The 14,756-nt window shown below is 29.6% G+C and overlaps 2 protein-coding genes across 8 annotated transcripts; both read right to left on the reverse strand.

Moving 5' to 3' along the window:
- Positions 1 to 4,395: 4,395 nt before the first annotated feature.
- Positions 4,396 to 12,860, reverse strand: LOC145198348 (uncharacterized). Of its 7 annotated transcripts, XR_016454726.1 has the most exons (8): positions 12,102 to 12,860; positions 10,896 to 10,993; positions 7,725 to 7,929; positions 7,372 to 7,465; positions 7,085 to 7,158; positions 6,171 to 6,777; positions 5,426 to 5,591; positions 4,396 to 4,771 (listed from the first exon to the last, which is right to left on the reverse strand). XR_016454726.1 is itself a non-coding variant. In XM_090094972.1 (7 exons), exons 1-7 carry the CDS (start codon positions 12,856 to 12,858, stop codon positions 4,515 to 4,517), a joined length of 2,184 nt encoding a protein of 727 aa, XP_089951098.1. In that variant the 5' UTR covers positions 12,859 to 12,860; the 3' UTR covers positions 4,396 to 4,514. The 7 variants fall into 7 exon arrangements, 4 of the variants coding, with proteins under 4 accessions (XP_089951098.1, XP_089951099.1, XP_089951100.1 ...); XR_016454724.1 differs by lacking the exon at positions 7,085 to 7,158 and having other exon boundaries at positions 5,426 to 5,601; XR_016454725.1 differs by lacking the exon at positions 7,085 to 7,158 and having other exon boundaries at positions 5,412 to 5,601.
- A 171-nt stretch (positions 12,861 to 13,031) lies between these two features.
- LOC149884856 (uncharacterized) lies at positions 13,032 to 13,424 on the reverse strand. Its single transcript, XM_090095007.1, has one exon. The coding sequence runs from the start codon at positions 13,422 to 13,424 to the stop codon at positions 13,032 to 13,034; it is 393 nt and encodes a 130-aa protein (XP_089951133.1).
- Between the last annotated feature and the right edge of the window lie 1,332 nt (positions 13,425 to 14,756).

Consider the following 14,756-nt stretch of genomic DNA (forward strand, 5'->3'; position numbering starts at 1 on the left):
ACCAAGTCCGATTTTTGGTTTGGCTTTAATCACAGGAGAAGTAAGCTTTCTTTCGTTGATTTCTTTTTTAGCGGGGTTAGTGATAGAATCCATCTCTTCAAGCATCATTTGATCCGCCACATTTCTGTTCTGTCTGTCATTAAAATATTTATAAGCCAAATCATGGTGATACGTTGCATTATCCACTCTGACTTCCACGGACATGTATCAAGATTGGAGCAAGCCGGTGGACAGTCTCTTATCCAAATTCGTACCAGGCCCTGCAAAGTTCATTCCAGGAATGTGCATTTCTCCTGGAAATTTTGCCCATGGAAGCTTGATTTTACTCGACAGCTTAATAATCAATTCCACCAAATCACCTCCTTTTGTTGATCCATGCGAAGAAACAAACTTGCATTTGGTCGTTCCGCAAACATCGCAAGTCCCTTTCAACATATGTCTATTATTTTTACTCATCTCGTTTCTCATGTGAGTCGTTTCAGTTTCTCTTTTGCATTTAACGCAGTACATTTTAACATATATAAAAAAAGTTTTTAATATAAAATGTAAGTTACTAATTTGTCATGAAACATTGGTAAAACTAAAAGAAACAACAACAAGCTTTATCCGAGAAGCATTCGAGGAATCATCGTAGGAAAGTCCTGTTGCGGAAAAACAACGTTGGTGCTCAATTTACTGCTCAAGCCTGGATGGCTCGATTACAACCATTTGCAAGTCTTTGGAAAATCTCTTTTTCAACCGGAATACAAAATACTCAAAAGCTCCTTCGAAAAGAAACTTCCTAAAAAGGATATTCTTGATTTGTTCAAAGTGTAAAACGAAATGGAAAAATTGAATTTAAACCCTGAAGATGTTATTGATGACCTTTCAAAAAAATATTCCGACAACGATAATATGGAGTGTCAATTCTTTGAAACTGCTGACGATGTTCCTGAGCCTGAAGATCTCGATTCGACTAAAAACAATTTAATGATCTTTGACGACTTGCAACTTACCAAGCAAAACAAATGCGAAAAATATTACATCCGAAGAAGACACTCTAACGTCGACTGCTTTTACCTCGCTCAAAATTATTTCATGCTCCCTAGACAAGCCATCAGAGAAAATGCTAATTTTATTTATATCTTTCCACAAGACCAAAAAAATGTGGATCACCTCTACAGAGACCATGCTGCTGTTGACATGAATAAAGAAGAATTTAAAATGTTCTGCAAGTACTGCTGGTCTCAACCCCACGGATTAGCTGTCATTGATTTGTCTTCTATAAAGAACCAGAAAAAATATCGAAGCAGGTTTGACGATTTTTTATTTTTCTAAAAACAATTTAAAAAATAATTCTTATTTAAAAAATGCCTGGTATTATAATCGATGTAGATGGAAAATCAAGTGCTATCACAACTGAATTTTTAGATAAAATCGTTTTTGACGTAGGAAAAAGTTATGAAATGGCTTTTCTCGGTCTTGAGACTTACAACAGCATTCCAAATGTAAACAGCAAAAACAATTCTTTTAAATACAGCATGAACAATGAAGCTAATTGGGAAAACATTATCATTCCTGATGGAAGTTATGATATTAAAGACATCAACGAGTATTTGCAAAGGTCTATTTCAATCACAATTAAAACAGCTCAACGCGGAAGTTATATTATTGCAAATAAAATTAATTACTCTCCAAACAACCTTCAAATTGGAATCAATCTTAATACTTTAAAATCAACCATTAAACTCGGCTTGAATCATTTGATTGACTTTAACGTGGAGAACGGCATTGCTTCAGTTTTAGGGTTTACTAAAAGAAAATTAAATTCTAATTCTGAATACGAGTCTGATCATATCGTTAGAATTTCAAGCATTAACACCATCAGAATTGTTAACAACGTTATCGGATCGTCCTATATTAATGGAACTCAATTAAATTGAATTTACTCCTTTTATCCAAATGTTGGTCCAGGTTTTAAAATCATTGAGAGACCGATGCATTTGATTTATTTTCCTGTTAAACTGTTCGAAATTTCAACAATGGTTACTCGCATCATTGATCAAAATGGAAATTTGGTTGATTTTCGTGGAGAGGATGTTACAATACGATATCACATTCAAAAAGTGAAATAATTTTTTATGTATTAAAAATGAGCAATTATCAAAAGATCAAACTTAACATCTCACAAGGACAAGCTGATAAAATTAAAAAAGCAATGCATGATAAAACTGATGCTAACATTAAACTCACTCATCAAGACTTGAATGGTGAACATGTTCTCGCTGTCACTAACGCGCATTTGAACAAAATTAAAAAAGCCTACGGCAATGGAAAAGGAGTCACTCTTAAACTCAGCAAAAGACAAATCGCATACAACTCTAAAGTGGAAAGAGGTTTCATTGGAGCTCTTTTACCTTTATTAGGAACTCTCGCTACAAAGGTTGTTCCTGCTCTTGCTACTGGACTGCTTTCAGGTATTGGATCTTCTGCAGGCTCAGCTATGGTTGATAAAATCGCTGGACGAGGTGTGGTTTACTTGAGCAAAAATGGTAATGGAATGAAGATGAAAACTGTAAGTGGAAACGGATTGTTTATAACTCCGTGGACTAAAAATGTTCATGGTGATGGGCTCTTCATTAAAACTGGAAAAGGATATAAATATGCCGGTTCTGGTTTATTGCTCGGACCCAATTCACCCTTCTCAAGCATACCCTTCTTAGGCGCTATTCTATAAACTTCTTTGCTCTCACCTTTTTCTAGAACTTTTTAATTCGTTAAAAAAATTTGTTAACAAAGTAAAATGAGAAACAAGAAAATCAATTTTGACAGAATTTTAGCTAATTTTCAATTGATGTATGGAATTGATTTGCCTAATGAGGCTTTAACCAACTTTCAATTGATAAAGGCTGCTAAACAGTTAAAATTGAAAAGCTTTCTAGGTGTTTTTATGAGAGACGATTTGCCGAAAAAGCCAAAAAGAAAAGAATGCGGGATTATCAACACGGGAGATTCAAGCACAGGTGGGTTTCATTGGGTGTGTTGGTTTAAAGACGGTGATAAGAAATATAGTTTCGATTCTTATGCCCAGCCTCCTCTTGTCGAATTGGTTAATTATTTGAAAAGTCCAGTTTATTATAACAGCAAAAGGGTTCAATTTGGAAACACGGTTTACTGCGGTCACTTGTGTCTTTACGTCTTAAAAAAATTGAATGAAGGGCTTGACTTTCAAGACGTTATCAATACCTTGTGGTAAAATTTTTAAAAACTTTATTTTTTAAAAATAACAAAACATGGACAATATTCAAAAGCATGTTGATATTAGACTCATCACCACAAAAAAAGAAGCTTTAAAATTATCTAAAAGTCCTAATTATGAGCGAAACACCATTTTTGATGAAAACTTGATCGCGGTGCTCATGAAAAAAAAAACAAATCTCTTTAACGACAAGCCTGTTTACTTGGGAATGTGCATCCTGGACATCAGCAAAACTCTCATGTTTAAATTCCACTACGACTACATCAAACCTAAATGCGGTGATCAGGCAAAATTGTTAATGACTGACACAGACTCGCTCATTTACGAAGTTGAAACGGAAGATTTTTACAAAGACATTGCTGGTGACGTGAGAGCAAGTTTGACTCGAGCGAATTTGACAAAAACCATCCTGCCATTAAAAACGTCGAGTTCAAAGTGGGTGCAAACAAAAAGGTTATCGGCATGTTTAAGGATGAGACTGGAGGTGAGCAAATTGAAGAATTTGTTGGACTTCGACCGAAACTCTACTCTTACAAGATTCTTGAAGAAGAAGAAGAAGAACATAAAAAATGCATAGGTGTCAAGAAGAGCGTCGTTAAAAAGAAACTAAAGCATAAACATTACAAAAAATGCTTAATGAATGGAAAAGAACAGCTCCCCAATAAGCAGACACTATTTGGTCCAATAGCGTACCAGGCTTGGCTGCCACGCTGTACCAGGTCTGGCACGCCAGTGCTGTGCCAGCGCCGGGTTGCCCATTGGTTTTGCAATGGCCCGGTATCCGTAAGCCAGTACTGGTTCAATTCATGGCCAAGGCTGGCAACCAGCGCATGTTGCAACGTGGGTCCATTTAAGGCCCACATTATGCGTTTACCTAATTATTCAATTTATCGTAATTACACATATACTTAATTATTTAAATTATACATACCTAAATATATAATTATAAATAAATTATATAAAAATATTACCTAATTATTATATTTATATTTACAATATCTATTTTTAAATTTTTTTAACAAGGTGGTAAGTTAACAATAAAAAATAGTTAAAAGTGGTTAATAAATAATTCAACAATTTATGAATGTTTTCCTAATTATGTACTTTTTAGGTATTTTATTTTAAAAGTTAAAGAAATTCCAAAAAAAAAAAAAAAAAAAATTACATGCTCATATATCATTAATAATAGAAAAACTTGTAAAGCTTAAAATAATGCCAAATATACAATTAACATACAAAACATATAAAACAGATAATGTAAGACACCCTAAGCACATTAATCTTTGTCAGATTCGTTAGAATTAGAGCGTTCAAATCGTGGTAATGATAATCGCGGTTTCGATGTTAATGATTGGACGGTATGGTTCAAATTACCACGACTTTCTGTTGAACTGGCTTTCAGAATGGACTTTCTTTCGGCTCTTTCTTTTCTGCCTCCATTTCTGTCGAGAGCTCCAGACAAGAAAGCCACAATTGCCTTTTGAATTTTGCTGTCTGTGGCATCTTTTGTTGGCAAATTTCTTCGTATTGCTTCTACAAACATGAAACAATCATATACAAAGTGTTTTTACAAAAAAATTTTACAAATAATATAGCCTTTGTTTACGTACGTACTAATAGTTTTGTTATACTATACGTAAAATGTATTATACACGCTGTATTTTACACTCTGCATGCTTAAATTTTTATTTCATAATTTTTGTAAGTAAACTTCGAACAAATAGCAACTATTTGGTCGAATTACAACTTAAAAAAACAACAGATATGTAGTAATAATGTAGTATAAATACAACAGAAAAAGGCTAATATTATATATTCATTCTGATTTAATGAAAACTCTAAACAAGTTCATGCAAGTAAAACTAATCATGTAGTAATGAAGGGATGTACGATTTCCTAATATAAATTTACCATTTCAATTGATAAATGTTATATATATTATATATAACAAGACAATTTTTCATTTTTTAAATATACATAACACATCCATAAATAGTCAAGGAAGCTAAATAATCTTTAAGATATTCACAAAATATTCTGAATAACGTCAAACATATTTAAAGATTTTAGTATATGACAACGATTAGAATTAAATAAATGACAATTAATTAAAGAAAACAATTGCATACAATTACTTTTAAATATTTATATTTAATAACTTACAATAACTTACTTTCAATAACTTACTTTCAATAACTTGGCAAAATTTAAGAGCTCGGAAAGACTTTTTATTAAGTTCACCTTGTCCCGTCCAATTCAATTTTTTTGCCACTTCATTATTTATTACGGATGATAGCATTCGCTTTGTGGCTTCCTTGAGATTTTGCCCGCCTTTTGCTGCTACTCCCTTTACCTAAAAAAAACTGTTACTCTTAATAAAACAAATCTGTTTTTTTTTTTTATTAACTTATAAAATCATTTGCAATATACTACAAATTAATTACAGATGTGATTAAGATTGTTTTGACTTTAGAAATATTTGACTAGCTCTTTCAATAAATCCTTTAAAAAAAAAGTAAAGTTCTATACCTAACCAATTACCAGTTGCAAAAAGATAATTTTTATGTAATTACATATATTAATAACCATTACAATTAGTTCTCAAACTTTCATAAGCATTTTTTAGACAACTTAATCAGTATGGCTCTTTATTGACAAAGATTATGTCTTAAGGTTTTACAATTTGAAAAAAATTGTAAATAGCATTTTTACTGTTTCAGAATCACTAATATATACACAAATCAATAGCCTCTTACAAAAATCATTGCTTTAAAATGATTATTTGAATTATGTTGTTAGGTTAAGACATAAGTCAATGGTCCGCTTGAAAATTAATCTTTAATTTTAACTATATATAAATTAAAAAAACTTAAACTATTAAATTAGGAAAAATAATTATTAAAATCATGTTTGAAACAATTCTAAAGCTTACAAGCTTAATAAAAACAATTTTATCCTGCTTTAGTGCATCCTCAAGTTGCTGCAATTGTTCGATGTCACAAACCGGTAAATCAAGAGAATCAAATATATCATCATCATCATCTTTACCACCTTGTGTAAGAGTCTGTAACATGGCAGTGTTGTTGTTCACTTTCTTCTGTAGATTATTCACAGCAGCTTTAAGTTCCACCTGAAGAAGAATAACCTTGTTCAAAGTGGCATTCATTGATGAAAAGGCAGTAGTTGATGAAACTAATGAAACAGTTTCAGCATTGTGAACAAGCTCAGACTCAAGCTGTTCTCTATTAACATTATTATTACTGTCATTTGAGGAATTATTTTGAATCTGGCTAGTTAATAATTCTTCTTTTGAAACAACTGCTTTTATTAATGTTTGATTGGCATCAGGAAATGGAGGAGGTATTGGTGCACGAGAAGGAGATAATTTTTTTTTTGCTGTTCTATCACTTTTTTCAATCATGTTCCATTCTTTATTGACTATAGGAGTAGGTGGTAGCAGATAAGATTTTTTAAATTGTGGTTGTTCATAATAATCTTCAGAGTCACTATCATAATTTTCAGCAGGATACTTTTGTATTCTAAACAAATAAGTCATATGTTTAAAAATGATTTAAAGAAATCCATCTTATGGTATCTGATAAATACCCTAAAGTATACATTATGAAATGCCATATAAGACCTTAAGATATTATAACACAGCAGTGAAAACAATTTCAAGGTTAAACATTGACTGAGTAAATAAATTTATACATAGTCAACAAATAATAATATAAACTTAGTAAAACATTTGTTTTACTTAAGGCCAAATAAAAAAATATATATACATAAAATAAAGGTGGAATAAATACATATATAATGTGAATTTTAATAAAAAAAAGATCTTACAAGGACGCATCAATATTTATGCAGCCCCAGTCATAAACCTGGCCCTGGCTACGTTTTATCAACCTGATAGCTTGCTACAAACAAGTAAATTTATTTAACTAGCAAATTAATGTATGGATAAATTTTTATATTTATTGGATTATGAACCAACCTACACAATATCATTTAACTAATTTACTGCTACAACACCAAGCAATCGCCACTATATTATGCAACAAGTAAAGCAATACATTTCACTTTAAAAATATGGTGTGTATCAAATTTACATATAAATTATAGTAGCTTACAGTTTGGGGCGCAATCTTTGGCTTTCGGTGTCACTCTGCAGATCTGATGTGACAGTAGCTTTAGAAAGGCAAAATTGAGCCTTCCCATAAGATTCTGAAAATTGTAGAAAAATTAATAACACAGCTTAAAACCATTGTATTAAAGTAACTGGATTTAAATTTGTGGCACAAGTTTAATGGAAGTACAATTAATTAGATAAATGATAAACTATAAGCATATCTAGACATCATTTAAGAAGTAGAATACCATTTTATTATACATTTTTAGAGAAAACCTAAAACAATAACTTTACATCCTATCATAAAAAAGAGAGTATTTAATTGTTTTTTAAATTAAAATATGAGTGCATTACCTTTTGTCCCTAAAATTCTGACTGAATGCTTTCTCCAATTATCAGTTGGCATTTCTTCCTCCTTGGCAGCTTTATTGTTTCTTTGCTGGCTTGTATAAGGAGGCCAATAACACATATCCTTACCGATCAGCCATGTACCTGGTACAATTGCAACATCATCATTTTCATCAACAAAAGCAACAATTGCAAAACAATTTTTATCCATCTACAATACAGAACAATAAATCCAACACAAAATAAACTTCAAGCCTTTTGTAATCAACTCAGTTAAATAAATAATTTAAACTTATCTTATTTTAAATGTGTTAAATTTATTTAAAGTTTAAATTTCAATTCTTATTAATCTTAAAAATAATAACCACATTACAAATCAATTATAATATCGTATAGGATACATAAATAACATATATAAAAAACTTCTTTCTTTATAGGTTTCAAATTAAATTATTTACTTTTTTCTTATAAATACTATTATAGTACAATTATTATTACTTAACAAATAATGTTATTAAATACGAATATTATTTATAGTGAAAATTAATATTGTTATTAATAATATTATTATCAATAGTGAAAAAGTAATAACAATGGTTATATTATTTATAAGGAAAAGTAAAATAAATAACTTACTTTGAAAGCTATAAAAATTTTGTAACACATTTATTTGTGTGCTTGTATTATTTGATCCTCATATTTTATTTATTAATAAATTGTGAATAGATTTTTTATTAAAATAGCTTGTTTTTGATCTCATATATATATATATATATATATATATATATATATATATATATATATATATATATATATATATATATATATATATATATATATACAGTGTCCTCAATAAAAAATGGGACAGCATGATTTTTTAAAAAAAAGCAAAAAAAATTAAATTTTTGTCAAATATTTTTTAACTTTTTTTAAAATATGTCAAATAATTACTTCTATTACACAATATTTTTCATTAAAAACAAAAAGAAGTCAATAAAACAGTTAGACTTATAACAAAACAGGAAAACAATAGGAAAATTCAACTTTTTTAAAAAAGAATGGTAAAATTGAGTATGTTTTCTAATTTTTTACATCTATGTTGTTTAACATAGAATGCTTTATGCAATTACATTTTCCCTTGATACAACTAAATAGAAATTAAATCAGTTTTAAGCATAATATTCATTTTTAATACTTGGTTGCATAACCTTTTGCATCAATAACCGCTTGGCATCTATGGGGCATGCTTTCAACTAGTTTTGTTAACAAGCTAACTTCCAGTGAGTTCCAACCTTTTAAAAGTGTCAAAAATAATTCATCTTCATTACAAGGTTTTCTGTCTTTTAGTTTAGAATCTAATATAGACCACAGGTTCTCAATTGGATTAAGATCAGGTGATTGTGCCGGCCACTCAAAGGTAGGTATACCAGCCTTTTGTATATATCTTTTATTTTTTTTTGCTGTATGCTTTGGGTCATTGTCTTGCTGAAATATATAGTTTCCATCTGGAAATAGATGTGTTATACTAGGTTTTAATTGGTTAACTAAAATATAATGGTACTTATGTTGATCCATAATTCCTTCAACTCTGTACAAGTTTCCCACACCATGAGCAGCAAATGCACCCCAAACCATGATTTTTTTGTCATGCTTTACTGTGGCACGAGTGCACTCTGGATTATATGGTTCACCTTTTTTTTTCCAAATTCTTCCTCGATTACCATATTGTAGCACAAAAGGTGATTCATCTGTCCATATGACACATTTCCATTGATATGAAGTCCAGCTTAAATGATCTCTACACCATTTTAATCTCTTAACACGATTTTTCTCGTTTATAAAAGGCTTTTTTGTTTGCCACCCTGAAGTAAACTCTTCACCTTTCTTTATTCTTGCAACAATTGTATTGTTACATAAGTGTTCAAGGTTTAAATTTTGTTTTATCTGACTCACTGATATCCTACGATTCTTCATCACTTCCCTAACAATCAATCGATCTTCTCTTTCTGTCGTTTTTCGCTTTCTTCCTGACCCTGACTTTCTGCTAATTGAATTTTGAGAAATAAATCTGGACACAACTCTTTGAACTGTAGATTTACCACATCCAACTTGTTTGGAAATTTTACGCAAAGGCCAATCTGCATTGTGCATTTGAATTATTCTTCCTTTATCAAAGTCTGAAACGTGTTTTTTCCTAAGTTGGTAAATATGAATTTTAACTGATAAACAAATGATATAGTTCCAACTAAATACCAAAATACTATAAGTATGAATGTCTTATACCTATTTAATGATTGAATTTTTGTAGTAGTAGAATCAAAAGCATTTAACTTTGCCATTGTTGCCATTTAATTATATTTTCTAATTATATAAAATTGTTAAAAAAATTAATTTAAATAAAATAATATAAACTTTTTTGAGTCAAATTGTCATTTTGAAAAGTTAAAAAGAACTTTACTTTGCAAAAAAACAATATAAAATTACATGTAACACTTTATAATGAGGAAAGCTTTAATCGGAAATATAAAATACAATGTTAAAGATACCCTTTTTTACCTGTTGTTAATTTGAGGGCCCACCTCCTTTTTTTTCAATTTCTTTTCATTTTAAATATTAAAATAGTGTAAATATATTAAGTATCTAACATTGAAAACCAAAAATTTTTAAACATTTAATGGTACAATCAACTTTACTTTATTATAAAAAATGTATACAATTTTTTCATTTATGTTAGATTTCTAACAATTCTGCAGTTTAGTTGAATTACAAAAGTTAAGTCAATTATTTTTGTTTTTTTATTAAATAGTATAGTTCATTATTTGTTCTAATTTTATAATTAAGAAAAAAAAATTTAAAATAATTGATACAACAATGATTTTTATGACTTTTAACAAAAAAGTCATGCTGTCCCTTTTTTTTTTGAGGACACTGTATATATATATATATATATATATATATATATATATATATATATATATATATATATATATATATATATATATATATATATATATATATATATTAGTCTTAATTCTTTTATTAATAACTATAAAAGATATATATAAAAACTATTAAAGAAAAGTGTTATAGAGGAATTGGAAGATTATATAAATTACAAAATAATAACATTAAAAAAATAATATCAAAATAAAACATGTAGTTATAAATTCAACAAACCTTAAACTTTTTCAATGGATTCAATAATGAATGGATAATAAAAATTGATCTTTTTACATCAGTCAAAAATAAGGAAGTCAGACAAATCATTATAATGCCTAAAATTAAAAAAGTCAGACAGAAGAATCAGACAGAGTTATTAATGCAATAAAACAAATAATAGGAGATAATAAAAAACATTTTACTTGTTAATACTCTTTTATTATTATTGCAAATATATATATATATATATATATACATATATATATATATATATATATATATATATATATATATATATATATATATATATATATATATATATATATATATATATATTATACACACACATAATATGATTTTTAATTTAAAATAAATATTTATAGGCTGTATATAAATATATATATAACATAATAACTTAAACAAAAACAAAGTACACATTTTTATAAATAACTTTATTGTAGTAAGCAATATATACAAAAAAAATGTAAAAAAATTATATGGAAAAAATCTTAAAAATGTAACATGGGTATAGCAGCATAGTTAGTTTTAAAAGGTAAAAGAACATATTTCCTTTTTATTTCTGACAGTGAACAGTAAAACAGTGCTGCATTCAAAGGTATATAAATAAATTTTCAATGTTTTCAAACACTCTATATATGATACACACATCATCAATCGCTTTCACAATATTCATCACTACAATTATTTTGTCATCATTTAAGCTAAAGGAATTATCACCATCAGTTATTTTGATACAAAAATGTTTAGCAAACAATTCTTTAAACTGAGTACTTATTTTTAGTTCTCTTGGTACAGGTCCATCACTGTGCTCTTTCTTAAAGTAGGGAAAATTTTTCACCTTATAACTCAACTGTTGTCTCCTATCAATTATTTGTCTTTCTGATAACCTTCTGACTACTTGCTGCAATGGCAAATGAGGCTTTCGTACAAGCTTTTTTAATTTTTTCAAATAATTTTCAAAAGGAAATGATGATACATTATCTAGAGGTCCAAAACTTTTAGAAACACTAGCTAAATGCAGCAACCCATGCATATTGTATGTGATCACTTCCCTGCCATAAATATCACCAACATGTTTAACAAACAACAATAGCAAATTGTGAGCATAGTCAACATATTCATTGTACAAATATTCACTTAACAGGATACTCATACCAACTGACAGTAACATAAAATTATCATATAACGCAGTTGGTAGTATACCTTCAAAACAGACCATGCCAGTGTACAACAGTAATTGTCTAAATTCAGTTGCCTTCCAACGCTCAAAGTCTTTGAACAATCTAGGCTTACGTGCAAATTCAAATGGGATATAATTTCCTAAATTTAGGTGTTTTTCTGATAACTCACAGACAATACGAGGACTAAGTCTAGTCTTTAAATGACCTTTCAAAAATAAATATACTAATTTTCGCATAACCCCAAGACAAACTAAATGCATATAATCAGCAGGCACTTGTGATATCATTTTCATTGGAATATTTATAAGTGGACTTTCACTAATATGATGATGACGATCTGTCATTCTGGCAAAAGAGTTATCTGTTCTAAGAACTGCACCTGTTTCTGGAAAGGTGACACGACCAACATAGACACCATGCTGTTCACATTTATCACACCCATGATAAGCACTATGCCCCTTTATACATTTAACAAAAGCTCTAGCTGGGGTGTCACACACAAGAGCAGAAAGTTCTACTTTGTAATGCACATTGTTAATGATAAGACCATTAAGCTGAAGCTCTTTTACTTCTTTAACAAAATCTTCTAAAATTTTTTTAACATCCGTTGGCTTACTATTTCCACAGTATAGTCCAATAACAAATGGTTCCCTATTTTGTTGAAGTTTATTTTCAAACTGTTCTATTAGTCCAAGAATGGGCCAAAGTTGTGTGTTAGAACTCTTAAATAATGGAAGGCCATCCATATTGACTTGAAAAGATATTGTTGAAACTTCCATTTCATTATCACTACACAAAGTTGGAAATTTATTGAGTATCTCCTGCTAATACCAAAATAACAAAAACCTTCATTCACTTCACGCTTAGCAATTTCTGTTCTCATTATTGTTTTTGGACTTTTTGACAAACCAGGAACAAACTTGCTCACAATGCAAATTAAATCACTAAATGCTTATTGTGTAATGTTATGTTGAGAAGACCAAAAAGCTAAATCACCCTCCAGTTCATCTACTGCATTATGCTTGTCACTTATATCTGAATCACTATCGGATAAAACTTCAAACTCGCTATTTTCATTATCGATTAGATAAGAAATATTGGGGTTATCATCCAGAGCAGTAGAGTTGGAAGCTTCATTATCTGAGTTGTTAATAGCATATTCTTTGCAATTTGTTTGAATGACTGTCTCGGGCAAAGTGTCAGTAGCTTGAGGAAAATAAAACCCAGTTTCGCGTATGTAATCATAATTACAGGCTCCATCGATAACGATTTCACCTTGTTTTATTTCAATCAAAATATTTTTTACTTCTTTCCGAATCTTTCTTCTTTTAGTCCAGTAGCTCATTGCTATAACCAACTATAGTTGGTTATATATATATGTAGTTGGTGTTATAAACTTACGGCGCTACTCGACTTTCTCCCCCCCCCCCCCCCTTTTTTTTTATGATTGATTATGATAGAGAATTTTATGCTGATTCAGAAAAATATAAAAACATGGACCTGAAAATCAACTGAAAGTGCTCTAATTCGAAGTCAAAGTTGTAAAAAATCACACTAAAAACTAAACGGCGTACTCGGGTCAGAACCATGAACGTCATCCGATCTCATCTTCACGACACTTACACTGAAGAAATAAACAAAATAGCTCTTAGCGCTAACGATGATAAAAGAATCATCCAAAATGATAAAATCAGCACCTTGGCTATTGGACACTACAAAAGCAGACCTTGCCCTGATTTGATCGATAAAGTCTTTGCTCAGGAATAGCTTAGGAATGAAAATCTTACGACGAATATTTTAATACTTCGTTGCGGATTATGTCAAGAAAAATTTTATAACTTCAACACGGGAAGAAAGCACACATTTTTTTTAAAAAAGGTAAGTCAACGCATCAAAGTTATCATCCTTAAGTATGGAAAAGTATCAATGCGCCAGAACCGGCATTTCCTTGTAGTTATATATATATATAACTACAAGGCATTTCCTTGTAGTTATATATATATATATATATATATATATATATATATATATATATATATATATATATATATATATATATATATATCTGTTATTTAAATGGAGAAAAACAACATTTTAATAGTACTTAAAGTTTCGTGCCTTACGGCAATCATCAGCTATTAATTACAAATTAAAAACGTAAAAAACCGTTTAAAAACGAATCAAATTTACGGTAGAACGAATTCTGACGTAATGAGCAAAAAGACGCAATCATTTAGTCTTCAGTATCAAAAGAGGATAAAAGGAACTTGTTAGCATGTCGACATTTAGATAATATTTCGCTTCTTTTGTTGAGTAGGTTGTTTTCTTTATGCGATAAAATTTCAAACTTCTCGTGAAGGCAAAGGTTACAGGTCTTGGTTTCAGGGTTGGAAGGTTTGCATCGCTTTACAATTCTCCACTTTATTATAGGTGTGATGGCTTTTTCTTTTAATTTCCAAATTTCCTTTGAAAGTTCTGTATCATTCTTATACCTGACCGTATTAAAAGATTTTACATGGTTAGCATATCTTAGTTTAAATGGTGTCTCGCTAATGCCAAAATAAACTTTTTCTTTGAGTTCAAGATTTTCGGAACTCACGATAGCTTTATAAACGATGTTGCTTAATAAACATTGATTGTTTAAAGGGCAAGTAGTTTTGTTAGTACAGTTGCAAGT

The sequence above is a fragment of the Hydra viridissima genome, unplaced genomic scaffold (genome assembly GCF_058129835.1).
Source record: "Hydra viridissima isolate aposymbiotic clone 2 unplaced genomic scaffold, HvirCarnegie_v1 scaffold_8, whole genome shotgun sequence".
Classification (NCBI taxonomy): domain Eukaryota; kingdom Metazoa; phylum Cnidaria; class Hydrozoa; order Anthoathecata; family Hydridae; genus Hydra; species Hydra viridissima.

Bases quoted from the DNA above. Each gene is read 5' to 3' on its own strand.
- LOC145198348 (XM_090094972.1), bottom strand. From the start codon at position 12,858: ATGGAAGTTTCAACAATATCTTTTCAAGTCAATATGGATGGCCTTCCA. The intron at 10,994-12,101 runs GTATACTACCAA...TTTTAATTTTAG, and splicing joins TGGCATGGTCTGTTTTGAAG to GCATTATAATGATTTGTCTG. The intron at 5,592-6,170 runs GTAAGCTTTAGA...AGTTTTTTTTAG, and splicing joins AAATTGTTTTTATTAAGCTT to GTAAAGGGAGTAGCAGCAAA.
- LOC149884856 (XM_090095007.1), bottom strand. From the start codon at position 13,424: ATGAGCTACTGGACTAAAAGAAGAAAGATTCGGAAAGAAGTAAAAAAT.